At 43.8% G+C, this 17,841-nt stretch overlaps 1 protein-coding gene across 1 annotated transcript in view; it reads left to right on the top strand.

Moving 5' to 3' along the window:
- Window positions 1-4,990: 4,990 nt before the first annotated feature.
- The window catches only part of LOC144119633 (uncharacterized), a 45,556-nt gene continuing 32,705 nt past the window's right edge, over window positions 4,991-17,841 (top strand). The window contains exons 1-8 of the mRNA XM_077652202.1: window positions 4,991-5,069; window positions 5,375-5,471; window positions 5,710-5,829; window positions 6,744-6,832; window positions 10,241-10,386; window positions 11,621-11,736; window positions 15,178-15,268; window positions 16,413-16,570. Coding sequence (XP_077508328.1) covers window positions 5,391-5,471; window positions 5,710-5,829; window positions 6,744-6,832; window positions 10,241-10,386; window positions 11,621-11,736; window positions 15,178-15,268; window positions 16,413-16,570 — 801 coding nt within the window. The 5' untranslated portion in view covers window positions 4,991-5,069; window positions 5,375-5,390. The remainder of the gene's footprint in view (window positions 5,070-5,374; window positions 5,472-5,709; window positions 5,830-6,743; window positions 6,833-10,240; window positions 10,387-11,620; window positions 11,737-15,177; window positions 15,269-16,412; window positions 16,571-17,841) is intronic.

The following is a 17,841-nucleotide window of genomic DNA, read 5'->3' as shown; positions in this document are numbered from 1 at the left end:
TTGTAGCGTAATTACGCGGGTTGAGTCGAAATTTTAGACTCGAGAATCTCGGAGAACGTTCATGTTAGGAGAATTCCACAAAATGAAGTAGTCTAGGATCGCGACCTCCTCGGCGATTTCACTATTAACCAATATAACGTTCACTGCATTAGCAGCGGGTTTATTGCTTGGGTAAATCAGAGGTTGTCGGGGACGATGATACCCTCACTTTGAGTGCACATGGTCGCATAACCTGAACTCGAAAACAGCTTACCTACTCGTGGTCTAGGGACTTGGGCGTCCGCCTCGGCTGCGGAAGGTTGGTTCGGAACCCACAGGCCGGCTACCCACCGGTAAAAATGGCTACACGCGCCCTCCGTCTCGGCTCCCGGCTTCCTCAAGGGTGTGTGCTTGGAAGAGGCTCCGCAAACCCCGCTGCACCCTACGGGGAGCAAAACCAGTCTCGAACACTCAGCCTGCAAAGGTGGTTCATGATTCAGATGAGAGATCCAGTTGATCTTGGCGTTCGATGAAGTTTAAATGAGCTCGCTCTACGAGAGCTCAGCACATGAGAATGTGAGTCCCAGCCTTCGAAGAGAGTTCAGCATGCTGCGCCATCAAAAAAAAAAAAAATGCCACAAATGGGCTTCTACCGCACGAGGCGGATTTAAGGTTGCTTGACGGCGGAAGTTTTCGCTGATCCGTAAAGGCAACTGTGGTCAAGGCAACTTTGCGTGTGTAGCGCTGAATATTTTGAGGACATCCAGCAAGTCTAAGTTCGAACACCGTGTGCACTTTCGGTTGTTTTTTCTGCCCTTGGCATAGGCACATGTGTTGTACGCTAAAGAGCGTACGCAGTATGGAGGACGGCCCTGAAACAACACAGTTGCTTTCTATTTTAAACTTGGCAGTTTTCCTGCACAGAGTTCGGCGCAGCTTCCGGCACAGTTTCCACTTGCGCCAAAGCATCGAGAAAGCTTGCGCATTTGGTTCATTTTTATGGCCTGCCATGCGTCACAAAGCATTTATTCAGAACGGTAGCTCCGCTTTGGTCGGAAGGGTTGTAGGTTTGAGGCCGCAGCCCCAGAACGCGACAGAAGACGCCCAAGAAGTAATCCTAAGGCATTTCGCTTACAAGGAGATCGCAGTACACCTGCCACATTGAAGATGCTGCTCTTCACTGGGCTGGTGTTTGTAGTATGGCTTATCGCCTGGTACGTACCTCATTTTATACGTATGTATTTTTCTTTCAAACAGGCCCAGCAAGTTGGCTTCTTCTGGGGACCAAAAATTAAGCATCGGTCGGGCACAATTTCTCCGCACTCGTCTGCTCAAGTGCTGCGGCAGTTTAAAAGGCAATTTTGAAGAGGACAGAAATGCGCTAATTATTTGTTACTTAATTATCGGTTTATATATTTATCTAAAGCTTTTCAAAACAGATGCCAGCCATGCAGCTCGCACATGCACCTAAAAAAAAAGAACAGGAATGAAAGCAGAGAAACCAAGCGCGCCTGGGCTCATTGCTGGCGTAATTGTGTTTTGTAAAGTGATGAAACAACAAAAGCACTGCACGGAGAGACGCTGGCAAGAACGGTGTTAATGAAACCCTCGTTGTTGTGCATACACGCTTTCAATCAATATACAAGGCTTTAAAACACACGAAACCAGCGCCTGCTTCAACTAATGTTTCACAGCTGTAAACATCGAAAGCGAAATGTCTCAATACTTTAATCAGGCTGTAACACATTCATCCCTTGTATACCAATTTCGGCTGCCTTCATAAACCTGTATATTTAACACGCTATCTAGTGTGGGAAATTGAAGCGCAAAGCATAAACGCAGTCACATGAAGGATGTGCACCGTGTACTTCACAATAATTTAAAGGGATCGCACAAAATAGTTGACGAGTCGAGTGTCGTAGCCGCTGGGTACATTCGGCGTTCTGTGTAGCATAAGGCTCGTCACATGCCTTATGCTATATTTTCATCTCTGATGTTATTAAAGAGGAGACTGCGAATAGAGGAAGTCGAATTAACTGACGTAAGAAAAATGAAACTTAATATTAGAAATTTTTCATAAACTTATCTACAAGAAGATTCGATGTGGGTGATAGTACTCGTCACGTGATTGCAGCCGAAATAACAAAGGGGAGAGAAAATATGAAAGCAGATTTTATCGCCCTGGGAAATCATGATTTCCTATTCATTATTACGTTATCAGAATTAGGTGGCGCAAAATCTGTGTTAAATATTGTGAAGGCTAGAAGATGAAGCTGGCAGTGGCGCGGAACGGAGCTCTCGCGCTAGACCAACAGCCATGAAATCATCGCTTTGCCATCATTCATCGCGCCTCATTCTTCGGCTGGCCGCCGCGTAACATTTCTTGGAGCTTGCAGGGTATCATTCAACTCTCATCCTCCTAGTCTTCTTGATGTGGAGCCCTGCGTCTGCCTTCTTCCATCGGCCGCAGGTTCCTGGTCCGCTGTGCACCAGCCTGCCAGACCGGAACCGACCTCGCCGCTGCCTCTCCCCTCCTCCCACCCCATCCCTTACCCTGACCATCTGACACGACCTACTTGCCCCCACCCCCAACCCGAAACACCGCCCACAATGAGGACACCGCCTCCCTGGTCATGTCGTTCGGCGCGTCCAAAGGCCTCGGCTGTAGGCTCCTGGCGACCTGAGGTCCGGTTGGGCCAGGACTCATTCTCCCGTCTCTTTCATCATGGGGGCCAGCACTTAACCACATTGCCATTTTTGTTGTATCGCCTTCTGAAGGGCACAACTATTTGGCGCGTCTCTTCGACGTCGGTGTCTTCTTCAATTCACGGTCGAGACGATCCCTCGGTGGCCCCGGGTCGTGTGACGGCTAGAAGAAGAAGCTGGCAGTGGCGCGGGACGACGACGGGGGGGGGGGGGGGGGGGACATTTATAGGCGGACACATATACAGGAGGTTATGCATGAGCTGACCCAGAGGGGGCCAGTTCTTACAAGTGCTAGGTGGAGGTCCCTAGTTCGGCACCCGAAAGGCGTCGGCCGCCGCCCGGACTCGCCCAACCATGGCCGACGGGGCGCTCGCGCAAGGTCGGTAGCCAAAAAATCGTGGTTTTGCCATCGGTCTTCAGGCCTCATTCTTCATCTGGCAGCCACGTAACAATTATATTCAGCCCGTTTCATGAGTGGCCTGAACTGTCTGGGGGTGGTGCTTTTGAGCCGTTACTAGAGCGTCGGACGCTTCCAAACGATGTATACAACCGAGAAAATCCGTCCTTTCTACAACGCTGGAGTAGCAGCAGCGTCTGAAAGTGCAAAGTATTGCTCAAGAAGGTTCTGCTGCACTCTTGAAGTGTACTGCATATTGCAAAAACCGACAGGTGGTAACTTAAGCTTTTACTCTTGAATGGTAACTTCCAAGGCAGTTGAAAGCTTGCGAAAAAAATTCATAGGCCTTTCAGTCACCTCTAGGAAGACATGTTCACTGATGTGCAGCGGTTACAAAACGCATGGGAACTGCAAACAATATAACCTAGCACTTATGAAATATATTTGGCGATATCCTGAAATCTTCCTCTGAATTTTTCTACTCTATTGCCCATATTTCTTTTTGATGAACGTTCTGTTTTCTATTAAATAGTTATGCATGTGTTTTGCTTTTTACTCACCGGTGTGATGTGCAAGCAGGGGTGTAGGCCTCATCAGAGGCAATGTTTTTCCTGCCTCATTTTTCTTGTTTTCAGGGCCATGGTGTAAAATTATGGTAAGATAAGCACTGTTCACATGCTGCTGCAGAGATTCCCAGTTGCTTATCTTGATTTGCGCCGTTTGTATAGCTGTGTATATATTTTTTCTGCACTGTAATGTTTTTATGTATCTGCAATGCCTTTGAGCACTACGTGTGTTTGATATTTGTTTGTATGTGTTCAGGTGGGTGAGAAAGACCTTTTATTTCTGGGATGACAAGAATGTTGTACACCACACCTTTTGGCAATATCTGCGGTTTTGCTTCGACATCTACACGAAGGTTGGTTGGCAGTGAGGCTTAATATTCGTCACTCTATTCGCAGAAAAGTCAGTGTTTTGCCATGGAAGGATTTTTTTAAAAATTTCAATCGCCCTTCTATGATGCAGATAAGAACTCCTCATTTTATTCGAGTCAGCATCCCCATTATTGTGCTTCAAGACACACGACGATTTTGGGGCCCTCTTCATTAGCCAAATATTAACTTCAGCATTAATAGACGGCAGGTGAAGCCAGATGGTTTTTAGTATGATTATCACGTTGTATGTTCTATTTTATGTACTATCTATTCATTTGTGCCGTATATACAAAATTTTATGTTGTATTAGAGTCTAGGAAAATGGAATTTATTTATCAGCGTGTACTGTGAGCTGTTCTGTGTATTACATCTTTTTTTCTTGCGTAGAAGTATTGCCGCTGTACCGCTGCATGGGGGCCTGCGGCTCTGTCAAGCTGTCGTTTGTGACAGCTTTTACTGCCGGCCTCCAGTGTCGATCATGTACCCTAAGACACAAATAAAGAGATTATTATTATTATTATTATCATCATCATCATCATCATCATCGCAGTTGATACTGCACGACACTAGTGCTGACCTTTAGTCTGCAGGCTGGCATGCTGACATCGTGGGCAGGCTTAAAAAAGAAACAAGTGTACTGAAGTGTAGGCCAGTGGACTCAACTTATGGAGGCAGTCTGTAAAAAGCGCTATGAAACAGGCTGAACGCAGTGCAGAGTTTGTTCTTGAGACTGCTTCCACAAGCCGCATTTCATTTATTGAACCTAATGGCGGTTTAAATGCGAAGCAATTTTCTAGAAATGAATTCGGAAGTCATACCAGCCTTACGGAAGTCCCGCTCTGTATTGCAAAGGCCCTGAGGGTTAAATAAACGAAAATAAATAAAAAATATATTCTGAGAATCAACAAAATTTCAGTCAATAACAGAACAGTGAAGCGTTACTTTTAAACCAGAGCTATACCAAACGTTCCTTTCCTTTTTACACCCTGTACCCAACAGCCTTTGCATGAAGTTTTAATCAGGAACTATAAAGAACACGGCCGCATATATGGGTAAGCACCAGTCCACTCCTTTCCACTTCCTAGTTTTTGGAGCCTGTCTCTGTAGCTTAGGCTTGCGAGTTTTACGTCATGGTTTATATAAGGGAAACTCAATGCAATATCCTCCTCCCCTTCCTCCAAAGTTTTAATAGAATAGTTGTCAGGATAACCTTTTATAAATAAGAGAAAGAAAAAAGCTTCTACATAGGTCTCTGCTGGTATCTAAGCTAGACGACATTCGAATCCTTTTACGAGTGGCAAGCCCCCTGTGTTGTTTTAGTGCTGAATGTTATTAGCACCGTTGTGTTTATTAACAGGTCTTACCAAGGTACTATGCCAATCCTCGTCGTCGGAGACACGGATATTCTACGTGATGTTATGGTGTCGAAGTTTAAAAACTTCTCGGAGAGAGCGGTGAGTACATTGACCGTACCACCATACCGCACTTTGTTACTGCGCCGCGAAAATCAAGGATAAGAAACAATCCTGCACAAAGGTCAAAGGTGCTTGCACCACAATTACCATGGGGGAGTGTACAATACATCCACATGGTAAAAAACTAGATACTGCGAAACTTTCAGAGTATCGGCGTTATTTCAAGAAAGCGAGGAACCATCTGCATTCACTAAGCATTGGCGCACTTTTGTTGCAGGAAGCTCAACAGATCGGCAGCGACGCATGGCGCAACTCCATTTTCACCTTGTCTGGTGCCCAGTGGAAGAAAGCCCGAACCATTTTTACTCCAGCGATGACAACCATTCGCATGAAGGCGGTACGTCAGAAGTGGATGCTAGGGGAAAACAAAATTTGAGCTGGTTTTTGCTTCCACATTGCTCGTGTCAATTGTTAGGTGTCTTCGAGTGAATGAGGTGCCACAAATGGCGCCGTTTTTTTACAAGGTAATTTAACAAGGAGTAAGCAAATAACGGGTTAACTTAGAAAACGGCGGGACAATTATTCACTCGTGCGAAGAGAATGCTACTTGTGGCTGGGATGCAGTTTCATCTTTGGCTACAGATAGGTTTTGCCGTCTTTCAAAGATTATGGCTGGGGCGATAATCTTCCTTAAAATTTTCTCGACTTCTGTTTCCACACCACTATTTTCTTTCTTATCTGGCGCACTCAGCACGATAAAGTGCATTGACTAATTGACCACACGCGCATGACAAAGGCGGGTGGGGTTAAAGCTTGCGAAGCGTTAGAATAAAGCTAATAATATAATTTGTCATGACTTCTTCAACTTTTATGTAAGTTAATTTTCACACTGGAATTGTTAGTAAACATCCCAGAGGCTTTTCATGATCTTTACAAATTTCTCGTGCATTGTTCTTCACTGACAACTGTTTGTAAACGTCCCAGAGGCGATGGTGGTTCGAAACGCTACAGTATGTAGCAAAATCTCTAATCAAAGTCATGGCTGGAGAGACGCATCAGCATTTCCGCAGCACGACTCCGGCATACGGACCGCATCTAAATCCTCTTAAGAAACAGGACGCAATCTTTCGCGAAACGGATTTCACAGGTTTGCACTAAATGCACGAATCGGAGAGCTTAACCTATTTGAGTTATCAAGAACTACTCAGGGTCACTTGACAAAATTGTCAGTACAAATTACCAGTTCAGAAATTGTAGATCAGAGGGCTACTTCAGAAATATCAGTAAATATTACCGTTTTATAAATTTTAGACTGTGAACAAGATAAAAACTATCGCTGAGAGGATGGCGTCTCGAATTCAAGAAGAGGCCATGCAAAATAAGTCGTCGAACATGACCGAGTAAGTATGTTTCACACGACATAGCTCCTTAACGCCGGAGAGAAGGAGCGATTGACGCTCTTATTTCGTAGCCATTCACAAGATTCAGTCGCATGCTTAAAGGGAAACTGCAGTTTTTAGAACTAGACGAGCTTAAAAGGGTTCCAATGTGTTAAACGTACAGGTACAGCACACGAAGGCCTTTTTGGGATAGCGTTTCAAGCAGTGACGTAATCGCCGATTACAATCGCGACGGCTTTCAAGCTTCCCCGCAGCACACTGTGCCGAGTGGCGGGCACATGATGATGTCATCTGTGGTAGTAATGCATTTCGAACGCCTAAACGCTTGCTTTGAATGCCGGAAACCAAAGCCATCGAAGCCGAAGCCCGCCAAGCATTTTTGACTGGATCCAATAACCATGGCAGGCTGTGGCTGAAGGCAGCAGAAATTTGAAACATTACCGGCTGTGACATCTCAATGAGCCTCTCCGAAGTTGTCCGTCGCTGTGCGGACAAGCCACAAATTTATTTCTTGATTACATCAACATTTGAGATGCGAGCGCAAAAATACATAGCATGTTTTACGTGTAGCTTATGTAGAGTTTGATCTTTGATTTTCATGCAGTTCCTAAACAAAATGGCCTATAGCTGCCCTGTAAAGGTACTATCAGCTACGAATGAAACGCGAAGACAATTTATACAAGAACAGAAAAATGAAAAAAAAAATTTAATGGGGAACCTAAATACAAGCGCAGGTTGAATTCACTTCGAAAGCGCGAAGACTGCCCTTCAGAAGAGTTAATCAACCTAACTTGTATTTCCTCTCAACGAACTGGTATGTTCGTGTCTTTGTGTTAGCATTTTATTTCTCTTGATCGCGTTTCATTCGCTGCTGATCGTACAGTGAGGACAACGCTACCCAACTTATGTTGTTAGTAGAGAGTGATTGTGTGGCTCTTTCTGGCTGCACCAACGTTTGCCCGTGGCAAAAGACGGATTTATTGCCGAGCGAAATGGTCGCCCAATTTTTGTGCACTTGGTTTAACTCGCGACATTTAGGCCTAGAAGGGAATCATTGGTCACAGTTTGGAAGTGGATTGCGATCTAGTCTAACCTCAGGTATCCACGCGAAAAAAAAAAAAAAAACTCTCTTGACGCTCCGCGGTGCACTAGCGAGGACAGCGCGAGATGGCAACACTGGTGCATTCTCTTTTGACCTTTTGTAACTTATAAAAGCCCCGTTTTCAGCGATTGTAGCCTCGCTATCATTAGAATGCGATAACTTGTTAACACAAACTTCAACTTGTCCTCAGTGTCCGTCTCAACCTATGCAGTTGAATGTCGTAATAGTAATGGTAAAACAATAGCAGCTTGTTCGCAACTGGCGCAACCCATAATACGGCAAGCATGTTATTTGACGGCTTTCACAGGCTGGTGAGCTATAGCGCCAACGGTGCTAGAGCTGTGCTACCATGCTTTGCTTTGGCGCCGGTGAGGATGAGCTTATTTATTGCACTAGAATGACTCCAGACGTGACCGCGAAATTACTGTCTTACGCCGTATTGCAATCGGCGAAGCACAGCAATATTCCGAAAAGCGTGTATAAAAAACTAGAGGGGATACTTAAGTTTACCTTAACACTGTGAAAGAATCGCGTACCTAAGTGGCATAGAGGAAGCGTAGGTTTGATTCAACGACTTGACCAGCAAGGTTTTCTTTTAAGCGAAATTGTTTCGCTCTGATGTCAGGACCCTCTTGACTAATCAAAAATTTTTTGTCACAACAACCACAAACGTCGGGTTTTCCGCCAGAGAGGACCCTTAACGCTATCGCGTGTTAAAAGGTGATCGGGGATAAGATCACGAGTTCTGACTGAACCGCGACAGATATCTTACTCCTTCGTATACTCGAAGAGTCCGTGCCGATCGCCAATTAAAATACGCCATTAGGATTCAGTTGTCGATCTAGCTTAAGCAATTATTGCGCTATTTCACTTAAATGAATACAAGTGGTCCGAAAACAAAGGTTCGTTGAAAAAAGCCGCGCTTAGTTCACTGCACATGGAACTAACGCAGCGAGCGAATGAATATTTTTTCACAGATATACCAGGCACTTCAGCGACGCCGTCGATTCTTTTTTCTAATATCTACTTGCGGTACAAATATGTTTACACCTTAGCAATGCCAGTTTTGGCGGATGTCGGAGAAAAAGGTGAATTACGTAAACTAGTACGTAACCAGGTTAACCAAATCTTGGCTGTTAAATTTTAGCTATAAAATGTGGCATTAGGTTGAAATGAGAGATGTGTGCCGTGCTATTACTAGTAACCATATGATTTTCTCGAAATTTTGAAGACGCGACTAGCCTTCGCGCTGTGGTGCAACCAATTTCGTCCACCCCCCGCGTCATTCGAAAATCGCGCGTCTTTGGTGCGCGCGCATCGTTTCCCACTAGTCTAAGTCACTCCGCAGCGCGATCGTCATTTTGACCTTCTCTTTTTCGACCTGGGCTCCAGCAGTTAACAGCGGCGAACACAGCAGCGCGGACAAGACACATTAGGCCCTCGGCAAGTGCGCAACTGAGTGACGTGTGCTGGTGGCCATTTTCGAGCGTGCTTTCCAGCAGGGTTTTCAAAATGGCACGTGTTTTTACCAAAGTTTATTGAGCCACAGCGCCAAGAGTATTCGTGTTTTAGAAGTTATAAAAGCTTGTGCAGCTACTACTAACGGACTGCTAAAAATTCTAATTTCATCCATGGATGTAACTTTAATAATTAAAAGGTTTACTATTACAATTTATATAAGCAGCTTACCAATTGACATGATTAATCTGTTCATTGACGTCCATCAGCGCTGCAGCGACAGTCATCTTTATGCCTCAAAGAGCCTAGGTATTTTTATTAATTGGCGGCGGGCTTCGCTGATACACTCGGTACACCATTTGCCTTAGTTGGAGGACACTACTGCGCTACTGTATGAAGGCCCCAACTATTATACCCTTGTAAGCCCTTTCCCTTTGCTGCTCTTACAAATAAACACTTTCAGTGTAGTACCAACAAAATTTTTCATGACAATTTTCATTTAATAACCTCTTCATCTAAAACGTGCATGATTTCGACTTCTCCTGACGCTAAAGTTTATTACATCATGAAAGAAAGATTAAAACCAATTAGCGCCACCTGCGCCGGCTCCGACACACTCCCGTTCATGAAGCTGTTCCCAAGCCCATACCTCTCCCGTCAGCCAGCACGTCAGAAAAGTCCACAACAGTGCCTGTCACGTGGTTAGGATGTCAAGGGCATCCAGGAGTTAGTGGTGCAACTGCCATAGCTAGCTGGAGCATGTATATATAGTGTTTACTGTACGCAAGGTGAGGTACTCGCTTCCTCGTCCTCGAACGAGGGTATAATAAAAATCATGAACTTTGCAGGCTGTTTCACCGTGCATCTGTGGACGCCACGGCTGTTTTGAACTACAGCGTCGACTTGAACAGCTTGGATGGCGATGACCACCCGCTGCTGAAATGTATTGATGGGCTTTTAATGAGTACAGCAGGCTGGAAGGTCCTTATGTTATGTACGTAAATTTTTCTCTCATCATCATCAAGGCTGGTTCACATTCAAGCGACTGAGCAAACAGCGATTTAAAGGCGCATCGCAACAAAAATTTCAAGCTTGTTGGAACCTCATCGCTCTGACCGCTCGAGCCGCCGTGACGACTAAAAACCGGTTTTTACGCCACGGCGGCGAGGATCGCTAGCGTTTTCGCTTGCATGTGAAACAGGCTTTAGCATTACAAGCGAACTTTGCTGCTTCCTTTATTCCGCGTTAAAAGCAGTTTTACAGCGCTGCGTGTATTGGGGAGCTTTTCTAAAGCAAGTGGAGTCGGCGACGTACAGTCATAAGCATTAATTATGAGCGCCGACAAAGATTCAGCATTTATTTATTGAATTCACCTTAACTATGCATGACATGCACAATTTTAATGCGAAAGCATTATATGCCTCATGCCAGAGAAAATCTGTCACCGGAAGTTGTCCCAGAGTTTCGAATAAAAATTGTGATGCAATCGTTCGTCGTGCTGCGTCCAGGGTGGTGTCATACGAGCGTGTGTATGCCACCTCAAAGGGTAAGGCGTCCCCACGTCATCCTGAAAAGAACTCAGTTCCCGGACTCCTTCCAGAAATCTCGATGAGAAACTTCCGATTCGGTCGTCCGATTCAAAGACCTTTAATGCATGTACAAATATGACGCGTAAACTGTGCATTTAGGGACAAACAGTAATGCTTTCTCATTCCCACACACAAGCAGTCTCTGGCGTCTCTTTCGAATTTTTAGTTTTTTTTTTCAGACTGAGTTTAACTTAGGCTTAATCAACAGCCAACTAACCAAGGCATAATGAGGATGCTGTTGTATTTTGGTTTAAACCGAGCTTCAAAATCTCGATTAAGCGTACTTTTATCGTTGTGCTTTTCTGCTGAAACCGAAAAATCTAATCCTCTTTATGTTATAACTTTTAGTGCAGGCTTTTATTCTAATCGCCGGGTATAAAACTAGAAAAAAACACCATCTCAGGAGTATACCGGTGCTTCTCGCAAACGTATTAATGGCATGCAGCAGTTTCGCATGTTTTAAATATTATTGTAACCATGATACTTAACGCAGCTTGGTGACGTATCTTTCGTGGGGAGCTTAACAAAGTGTGGTTCCACAATGCAAAAAAAACAGCGCGAACAAACGGGGACTAGACGAAGAATACACAGGAACAAGCGCTTTTCCACGTGACACTAAAATCCACCTTTCTTCTGCAGTTATGACGCCATGCGTCTACAAGATTCTGCAGCCTGGCTTCCTGAATAAATCGAGCACCGGCATGTTCAAAGCCTTTGTTTCGCAATTAATCGATGAGAGGAAGTCCAAGAACAAGGTAAAACCCTCAAAGGTTGAAGCCGCCATTATGTTGCTAGGGTCAGCGACTGTGTTTGTAGAAAGCCTTGGCTAGCTGCAGTGCGGGCTTGAGAAAGGTCGGGGTCAGATTTTATCCTAATGTTGCATCATGCGACGGACCACAGAATCAAACTTGCAAATGTCCTGGAGATATAAACCACCGTGCAGAAGTGCAGTGCACAAACAACAGCTCATTGAAAACAAAAAAAAATTGTGCTGGCCACGTCTTCACATCTTTACATCTAAGCTAAGAACCCTGAGGCGCAATATTAAAAAAAAAAGTGAAATTATATATGCGACAACTGATTATTACTCGTTTATTGGGCGCTGTCCATTAAAGTGAGGTACAGTTAATTAAAAAAAGCTGCATATGAAATTAAGTTCCGAACCTCCATGTGAGTATACAGTTGTGAAGCTTGCGAAAAATGTCAAAGTGAGCGAGAAAAAACTCAATGCTGGCGTGAATGCAGAAGCTGTAACACTGAAACCGTTTAACGCACTCTCTATAAATACGAATAACCCTACTTGGGAGTTAAAAGAGAGAGTGAGCTGTCCTTTAGCGCATTTCCTTTAGGGGTAAGGTTAAGCTGGCCAAGTACCGGAGTAGATTAGGTCACTGAATATACGGAATGCCTATTCTTTGCAAAGGAGGTATAGTAACAAACAACTTAATCCATCTGTTAAAGGGAGGGGGCTTTTAAACGTGGCACTCGAGTCCAGCATTCTTGGAGAAAAATTTTGAATGTTAAAATATTGGATGTTACTGCTGAAGAAATTTTGAAGGTAATAGTTCATTATTCCAATGCGTAGCAAAATCTTTCTTTTGAAGTTTTCCACCGCTCGCATCTAGATTGCCTTGAAGACCAATGGGGAAGGTTTTTTTACAATAGCAAAAACATTAATATCAAAGAAAGGGAAGCCTGCCGAGGGGAAATTTGCGGATATAATTATTGTTATAGCGGAATCTTACAATATATCAAAATTTGCGTTGATAAAGGCTTTCCCGTTGAAAAATGCTTTTGTTCAGAATTGTTGCGTGTGAGAGGTCCTAGGGTTGAGAGATAGAGAGGACTGAAACTTCGGCTAGAATCTTTGAAAAGGGAGTTTGTTTCTGTTGTGAGCTGTAAGTATTCCGCATTTTTAATCATGAGAATCTTCCTCAGTGCTCGGGCAGCATACTCTGCCCCATAAAGTAAGTGCGCTAGAAGACAGATTGCACCCCTTTACACCTTTCGTGTTTACAGTCGAGAAATCAGCAGCAGCTGGTTATTGAATGCCACTAAATCGACGCGGCTAATTCTGATAGTGTACCCCTGTTATCACAACCTTCGATTTTTACTCGCTGTGAAAGGATGCGGAGAAGACAACAAAAGGAAGAAGACGCACAGGCACACTACTAACTGTTTAGTGAACCCAGCAGGGGGAAAGGTATTTAGGCACATCAGAAACAAAATCCCATGGCCCTTCGCACAAGGTCGAAAAATCTAAGGGTTCGCAAATAGTACTTTTCAGAGGACCTCCCGAAACTTTGGAAGTAGACCCACCTCAGAAAATGAATTAAGGTGGGTTTGCGGGGACAAGTGCATGGATAACTTTTGTATTAGTGTTCTAATTAGTACAATTCCACATGATAATGTAATAGAAGGCACTAGAACATTTGAGAAAGCAATAACTCATGCACACCATATAAGGTCAGTAGAACCGGTTCCAGCCGGAGTTTTGGCCGGAAAATTGCAATAAATACACTAGTCACTCATTTTTTTTACACCAAAGCAGGCAACCTAAAGGCTATCACATTTTCTTCTTCAAGAACGTGACAAAGAAGTCCCCCAAATTATCTTGAAACTGTCATCGAAAATACCAAGTGTTGCCTTTTTCGAACTTCGTGACAATTAAAAAGAAATTGAAAATTGAGAACGGATTTGACTCGTTTGGTATAATTTTCCACATCCATGATTTAAATCTTTCATTGAATCGAATGCTAAGATATTCTATTTCCTGTTCGAGAATTTAGAATATTTGAACTCCCATACGGCAAGAACCAAACCAGGCATTACGATAAAATTTAATATGCCTAGGTCAAAAAAACAAGAAAATGGCTAGAAACGCTTCTTTTTTTGCTTTTTTGCGCAAGACTAGAAGCTCCGCTTCGCCTAGAATTGGGGTATTGCACCTATAGGCGCTCCATTTTAGGGTAATGCAAGGTTGGGTTCGTTGCTTTGTGGCACTGAGTCTTGCGAAGTTATTTCTGATGTGTAAAATCACTTACTTTTCAGAAATAACATTCACATTCTAGGTTTTGCTAGGACGAATAAACAACTGGTCGCGTACGCATGTGTGTCATACTTCTGTGTAGGTGTGTTCTCCGCGCTCTTTCACTTCTATAACGAACACCAAGTCGTCCTACAGTCTGCTATTGTGAACTTCGCCTTTAACCATCCGTTGAAATTGGTTTGGAGGAGCTTATATACAAAGCCACTCTGGGGACAAATGTAATGAGGTGTGTATATCCTGCTGTCGACACCATCTTTTCTATGTCAAGTGGTTGTTGCTGTTGTTGCCTTGGTCACATGGCACATACCCACGACGGGAAAATGGCCAGGGTTCAGTGGGGATACCGCATAGAATAGGGTAAACTGGTGTCACGCTAATGATTGTTCCTTGGGTGAAATTTGAAAGTAATTTAAAAGAAAAGGAAGAAACGAAATATCGGGATAGAATATCTGAGAATTAAATATTTAAATATATGAAAACCCCCCAAACGCTCTTTTGAATGCGGAAATTTTGGAAACAATTAGCAAGGGAATCTACCGGTAGCTGTTATATAATTGTGGAGGTATTCGGGAGCGTTCAGCTCAGTTATCGTGATATCCTCTTTTTTTTTTCCAAGTGTAACCTCTTCGGGTGACGCACGCCGACATTGTTCATTCTCCTCTGCTTCACTTTATTCGCTACTATAGTCCATAGCAGCGCTTCTGTTCGCCCCTTCCATTTGCAACTATTCAGAGGATGTAGAAATCAGGGCACGCTTGATGGAACGAATTCCGTGTAGCAAATTTTAAGTCGGGAAAAATGTCGACTAAATGTGTGCCACTTCCGCGGAGAGCTGCCTTGTTTCGTGTTTTGGTATGCGGACATTAGCGTCCAGAAGCAACACACGAGCTATGAACCACGCTGTAGTGAAAGGCTCCGGACTAGTTTATACTAACGGGGGTTTTCAACGTGCGATGAAATCGCAAAACACGTGGCTGTTTAAGCATTTCGCCTCCATCGAAGTGTGGTTACTGTCGCTGAGATTGATCCCCAGACCTTGGGATCAGAAACCAAATGCCAAAGCCATTAAACCACAGCCGCGGATTCTTGTTGCATGTCTTCAACGTGTTGGAGTTTTCATTGCTTCGATAATTCAATTCATGCGCAGAAAGAAGACGACTTCCTTCAGTTGTTTATGGATGCGGACTACGAATGGGAGAATTCCGAAGAAAAGCAAAAGCAAACGGCCCAAAAACGAAGTGAGACACCAGTACAATTTTCATTCATAGCCCGAATGAAATTGCGTTTAGGTTGTTGCATCCAACGAATAGAAAGGTGCAAGGTAATAACATTGTAAAAGATACATACGTAATTTCAGCCAGTAGCATTTCAGATTTTCCAGACTGGATACAGCACTAAAATTCACTCAACCAAAGAGGCCTGCTCCACGCGTTTCTGTTCACCGAAACTACGGGAATGGAGCAGCTCACCGCGTACCCAGCAGTTGCGTAACAGCTGTGTCGATTGCTCAGTGTATTGTGAAAATACAGTCGCAAGACTTCTCTGGTTCATTATTTGTTCTCTATCACTGCCGTTCGTTTCTGTATCCAGTACTTCATCTTTCAACCAAGTAGATTAAGACATAAACGTTGAAAATAATGAGAAAGTAAAAAGTTATCTTCTCTCAATTGGTAGCACATGTAATAAGATGAGCATATCATAAAAAGTTTTGTTCATTGTATTTCTTGCATTTCTGCATAAAATGAAGTGTTGTCAATATCTGGGATGGAGAGTTGAGTGTTCTTTCTCCGAATCGAGAGCAGTAAAGAAAGCGATAAGAAAACAAGCACCGGCTAAAAGAACAATGGCCGTTCAGTTTCCGTTGAAAGACGTTCACGAAAAACTCACATTAGGTCATGAGACGTTGGAATACACTTTACCTAAGTTATTGAACCAGCTGCATTGCCGTGACAATCTTGACTTGTCCGAAGTTTCTCTACAAGAATTGCGACAAAGATTCCTGTAGGTTTATGTTGCTATTGTCGTGAGCACACCTCTGCCCCCCCCCCCCCCTCCCCCCGCCCCCCCTATCCTGTAGTCTTTTTTTTCTGCGTGCTGCATTCTGATATTTATTTTTATCTACAAGTATATATGTATTATATGATGCATATGCCTTCATATTGTTCCTATTTTTTCCTTTATATCTTCTTTGTTCTCGTGCTTTCGCCACCGTCAACGCTGCTGTTTAAAGGGGATGTCAGGATCCACAAAACTGTTTATACAGCTTTTTTCCCGGGACTTCCTCGCAACACTTTGCTGCAAAATAAACTTCAACTTCAAAACAGACTGCGGTGTCAAATAGAAGTTTGATTAGCAAGCAGCTGTCTTTTGGGGATTTTGCAGAGATGACTCTGGACGAGATAACTGCTCAAGGAATACTGTTCTTTATCGCCGGGGTGGAAGCCGCTTCGCTGACACTGGCAATGACCGCATATTACCTGGCTCTACATCCCCAACTCCAGGGCAGGGTCCTCGCTGAAATAGATAAGGCCCTGGTTCAGGTATGTGTCTACTGTAACGCTGTCCTAGAACAAAGTTAATAAAATGCTTGGAAATAACTTTTGCCCAGTTGCGAACACACTGGCAGTAAATGGCACAATACATGCAATGGTAGGTTAGAGGAGAGTGAAGAAAACATGGAAACTCATGTGTCCGATGTTAAGGCGTTCATTAAAGCCTGATAAGTAGTTGTCTGTTGTCGGGTCGTTGTCCGGTTGTTGCGCCCCGTGAACCACCTACTAAATTAGTTATCATCGCTGCTGTAAACACTAGAGTGCGTTTGTTTCCTATGCATCACGTGGCTGAAACGCTCCCACGTCATCCACAGTGCGATCTGAGGCGGGCATTTTTATCATGCCAATCAAATTCTTTTGAATTCCGCAATACTGTATCATGATCAGTATTGTATCAGTTTATGCGGATAAGAAACTTTGTCGTTTTTCTGAGTTCTAATTTGGGTTGACTTGAATCATTAAAAAAAAACTCCTCATGCTGTGGTGGAACTCTACAAAAAATTAAAATTAAGGGTCCAAATCAAACCAAAGGACATATGTGAAGAGAGCTATCAAATTTAGGAAAGACGAATGCCCAGTTGGCACATACTATTGCCACAGCGAGTTAAGAGAAAACCCAGAAAGCTACTGTAAACTGATTGAACTGTAGGTACATGGATGATGTTCGCTCCCGAAGCACATTGGATGCCGGCTGTAATAATGATAGGGTAGCAAATGGCGCGGTTTCTGGAGTACCGAGAGTATTGGTTGCATTAACGCTGTAAGATAAGGCAGAGGAAACGAGATTTGCCCTCGAGAACTACAATATAACAAAAAAATTTTTGCCAATGGAGCATACCCGCATACAGAGTAGTGTTGCCTACTGTGGCGGATCCTTGCTGACACAGAAAAAGAACAACAGGTAGCACACATTGAACACGAAGCTGAGGCAAGCATGGGCTCACCTATATTGTCTTTCCACGTGGAAGAAGGAAATTACAGGCATCACCCGGAATTAAATCCGGATTGTATCCGAGGTACCTCTCATTGTAAGTCAGACCTTCAGGCCAGTCAGCGCAGCAAAACTGTCAGTAAGCGCGACGTGCATTCTTCCTCGGTTATGTTCATATACCTCTAGAAATTAGGGTAAGTCTGCTGGTAGTTCTACCACACGGATACAGGGTGCCTCAAGTCACATTATCTGAGTCTAAACACACGCCAGTGAACTTACGTATCACAATATTGGAGTAAGCTACCCCTACTAAGCAGCAGGGACCTAA

Source organism: Amblyomma americanum, chromosome 2 (assembly GCF_052857255.1).
Source record: "Amblyomma americanum isolate KBUSLIRL-KWMA chromosome 2, ASM5285725v1, whole genome shotgun sequence".
NCBI lineage: Eukaryota > Metazoa > Arthropoda > Arachnida > Ixodida > Ixodidae > Amblyomma > Amblyomma americanum.
This window is presented reverse-complemented; position numbering and strand designations above follow the sequence as displayed.